The 4,018-nt window shown below is 37.2% G+C and overlaps 1 protein-coding gene across 1 annotated transcript; it reads right to left on the bottom strand.

Annotated features, from left to right (window-relative positions):
• Positions 1 to 375: 375 nt before the first annotated feature.
• On the bottom strand, positions 376 to 1,080 carry LOC141706688 (uncharacterized). Its single transcript, XM_074509486.1, has one exon. The coding sequence runs from the start codon at positions 1,078 to 1,080 to the stop codon at positions 376 to 378; it is 705 nt and encodes a 234-aa protein (XP_074365587.1).
• Between the last annotated feature and the right edge of the window lie 2,938 nt (positions 1,081 to 4,018).

Genomic DNA, 4,018 nt, shown 5'->3' with positions numbered 1-4,018 from the left:
AAGCGTCGACCCTGGGCAATCCATGGGTGATCTCTATGGGTACAATAGCTTCAGCTCCATAAGCCAACTTGAATGGGGTAGCTTCTGTCATCACTTTACATGTGGTATGATATGCTCATAGTTTAGGTAACAGCTCGTCCGCCCAAGTGTTTCTCGAGCATTTGACTCTTTTCTTAAGTCCATCAAGGATGATTTGATTAGCAACTTCCGTCTGCCCGTTTTCCTGTGGTTGTGCAACCGAGGTGAAGAGAAACTCTATGTCGTTATCATTACTGGAAATGGACCAAGTATGTCCATTCCCCACATCTCAAAAAGGATGGGTGTGCTGATGGATGTAACCCTCTATGGGGGATGTCATAATATAGAAGTGTGCCTCTAGCATATATCATATTTCTTCATATAAGCCTTTGCATCGCCTAACATTATTGGTTGGTAGAATCCTAATCGAGTTATCTTGTGATGGAGGGCCCTAGTGTCTATAAGCCCTTCATGGGCTTCCTTAAGCGCCTCCTCTGTTTCAAGAGGTCTCAAGCACTTGAAGTATGGAATGACGAAAGACCTTTTGTACATGAGTCCTTCAATCAATGAATATCTCAATGCTCTCACCGATAACTTACATGCCTTTTGGGCATCGTCAGGGAGCCATCCAATCTCAAGGTGAGTCTTGATTGGATCTATCCAGCAACTCGCCACACCAACATGATATATTAAATTTCTAACATGTATAGTAGGGGTCTTTAAGACTTGAAAGTAGATACTTCTCAGATAGTTCTCGATTTCAGAAGTGGCGAACTTAGATAGGGCATCGTCTGTAGTGTTCTCCTCTCTCAGAACATGTTCAGTGTACCATTCATCAAACTGAGTCAGTATTTCCTTCACGACTCTCAGGTGCTTGACCATTGTATCATCCTTGGCCTCAAACTCTCCATTGACTTGAGCAACAACAAGTCTTGAATCTCTACAAATTTTAAGGTTTTTGGCTCTCAAGGCTCTAGCCGGGCCTAAGTCGGCTATCAAAGCTTCGTATTCTCCTTTATTGTTCGTAGTTGGGAAATCCAACTTCAAAGCATACTCAATCATGAATCCTTCGGGGCTTTGCAAGATTAGGCCTGTAACACTAGATTTTATTTTGGACGCTTCGTCAAAATGAAGAACCTAATACTCTTTTAGAGTTACACCTTCATCTTTGTCTTTTTCTTCTCTTTCTGGGATACTATCTCTTGCCCCGACTTCTTGGTCGCTAATGGTGCATTCCACCACAAAGTTCGCTAAGGCCTGATCCTTGATGGCTCCTCGAGGCTAGTATTTGATGTCAAATTTGCCCAACTCAATTGACCACTTGATGAGCCTTCCACTTGCTTTCGGGCTATGAAGAATGTTCATTAAAGGTTGGTCCGTCAGGATTTTGATCCTGTGGGCCTGGAAGTATGGTCTCAACTTCCTCGAGTCTCTGATTAGGGCAAGTACAAACTTCTCAGTTGTGGAATAGTTCAACTCTGCTCCGTGGAGCCCCTTTCTCATATAGTTGTCAGGCTTCTGAAGTTTCTTTTCTTCCTATATCAGGATTGCACTCACGGCTTGTTCAGAGACCATGATCGTACAAGTAAATTTTGTCCTCTGGACTAGGTTTGGCCAACAACAGGGTCTTAGTCTTGTATTTCAACTATTCAAATATCTCTTCGTTCTCAGTTGTCCACTCAAAGTTCTTCACATTCTACAAGGTTTTGAAAAAGGGCAAGCACCTGTCTCCTGACTTGGAGATAAACCTTCCTAGAACCGCAAATTTTTCAGTCAGCTTTTGAACATCCTTGATGGAGTGTAGTGGCTCCATATCTTGGGTAGATTTGATTTTGTCGGGGTTAGCCTCGATTCCTCTTTTCTAGACCATATGACCCAAAAAATTTCGAGACCCAACACCAAAAGCACATTTGGCGGCGTTTATCATCATCTTGTGGTGCCTCAGCATTTCGAATGCCTCTCTGAGATAAGTAATATGATTGGCCTTGACTAGGCTTTTGACTAACATGCCATCAACATAGACCTCCAAGCTCTTTTCAATTAGATGGGTGAAAACCTCATTCACCAATATTTGATAAGTGGCTCATGTATTCTTACGTACAAAAGCCATAATAAGATAGCAAAAGACACAAAAGTCGGTTATGAAACATACCTTGCGAGTGTCATCTTTGTGCATTTTGATCTGATTGTAAACTCTCAAGCCATCCATGAAACTCAGCATCGCATGCCCAGCGGTTTCGATCAGGGTATCAATCCTAGGTAGGGGATAACAGTATTTTGGGCATGCTCTAATATCCAGGACATGACGTGTAATTATTTTTATCAATAAATAATTATTATATGATTATTATGTGATTTTTGGTGAATTATTTGATGATTGGTCATATTATGTGAATGTTTATATGTGGTAAAGTCTAGGTTTGTTAATTTTATTATGTCCATAATAAAATATAGATAATTAAGGTATTTTTCTGGTAATTTTTGGAGTATTATATGATTTTATATTTATTTATGAATTTATTAACTATTTTCTGAATAATTAAAAAAATTATTTTATAAAGACGGGAATCGTCCAACCTCAATCGTTTTTACGTTTTTATAACCCTAAACTTTTCCGAAAACTCCTTCCTAACCTAATCTGGTAATTCCGGACATTTTCCATATTTTGACTTTTTCGATCCGAATTACGGTTTGACCTCGTGCATGGCCCGACGCAATATTTTTGATACGCTAACCCTTTTCGATAACATTATCTTCGTACAATCGTTTTATAAAAGTCCAGTTTTGATAATTATCCGAAATAGGATAATGCTTATCCAAAACAGGATAGTGCTTATCCAAAACAGGATAGTGCTTATCCAAAACATGATAGTGTTTATTTAAAAAGGATAATGTTTATCCAAAACGAACGTATTTATCGATCCAACACGATCCAGAACGTACTAATATTCCGTAAATATAAATAGCCTTTTCTTATTTCATTTTCACGCGTAAAATCATAATCAGATAGTACAAATCCCTGAAAACTAGAGAAAATCTTATTAAAATACCTTATTCTTGAAAATCAATCGCACAAACGAAGGCGTTATCGAACTCCGATTCGGGCGTGCAATATATCAAAACGAAGATCTCAAAATCCTCTTTCTGAATCAACCATCTATTTTTGCCCAAAAATCAATGTATTTTTCTGATTTAATTATTTTAATTCGAATTAATTATGGATTAAATTATGAATTTTTGTTCTTGATGTTTTTGATATAATTTTATGGCATAATCGTGTAGATCCTTTCATCCTGGTCAATTTGTTATATTATATGTCAAAAACTGAGTTCAATAACATGCTCAAAATTGGGTTTGATTTTCGAAATTGTAAATTAGGGTTTATGTATAGTATGAATGTTTTCAATTGATTTTTAGGCGTTTATTGGTTAAGGGTTATCTGCTAAAATTGATTGCATGGATGAGTAGATCGTTTAACAACGAATCGGATGGTGTATTTGAAATCAACAAACGATTCCTGGAATGATTCGATTGAGCTTCGCCGGAAAACGTCGAGTACGGCGGCGGAACTTTTCAGTCGATTATTCCGTGCAACTCGTTAGTTGTTTGACTGTTTTGCTACTACAGATGGATTCCTGGGAGTATAACCTTTGTTCCCTGTTAATTTGGAGCCATTATGGGCTAAAACCAGGTCACCGGAAAAGCTTCCCACCGACGACCATGGTTGTCCGGTGGCCGGGGATGACAACTGTCGAATTTATAGTTTAGTCCCCAGGCTTTTGCAAACTCTGTATTTTCAGTATTCTGTTTTAAAAATTTGTAAAAACCAGACTGTAGTTTTGAAAATTGCAAGAGTTGGATTTCTGTTTAGTATATTTTAAAATTGATATTTTTATTATTTTAAAAATCAGAAAATTATTTATTTAATTATTTTAAATTCAGAAAAATTATTTTAATTATTTATTCAAAAATAAATTTGATTTATTTTATTAATTAATTT

Source organism: Apium graveolens, chromosome 1 (genome assembly GCF_009905375.1).
Source record: "Apium graveolens cultivar Ventura chromosome 1, ASM990537v1, whole genome shotgun sequence".
In the NCBI taxonomy this organism is placed as follows: Eukaryota; Viridiplantae; Streptophyta; class Magnoliopsida; order Apiales; family Apiaceae; genus Apium; species Apium graveolens.
The sequence above is the reverse complement of the archived record's forward strand: the minus strand, read 5'-3'. Positions and strand labels throughout refer to the sequence as shown.

Bases quoted from the DNA above. Each gene is read 5' to 3' on its own strand.
- LOC141706688 (XM_074509486.1), bottom strand. From the start codon at position 1,080: ATGATTGAGTATGCTTTGAAGTTGGATTTCCCAACTACGAACAATAAA.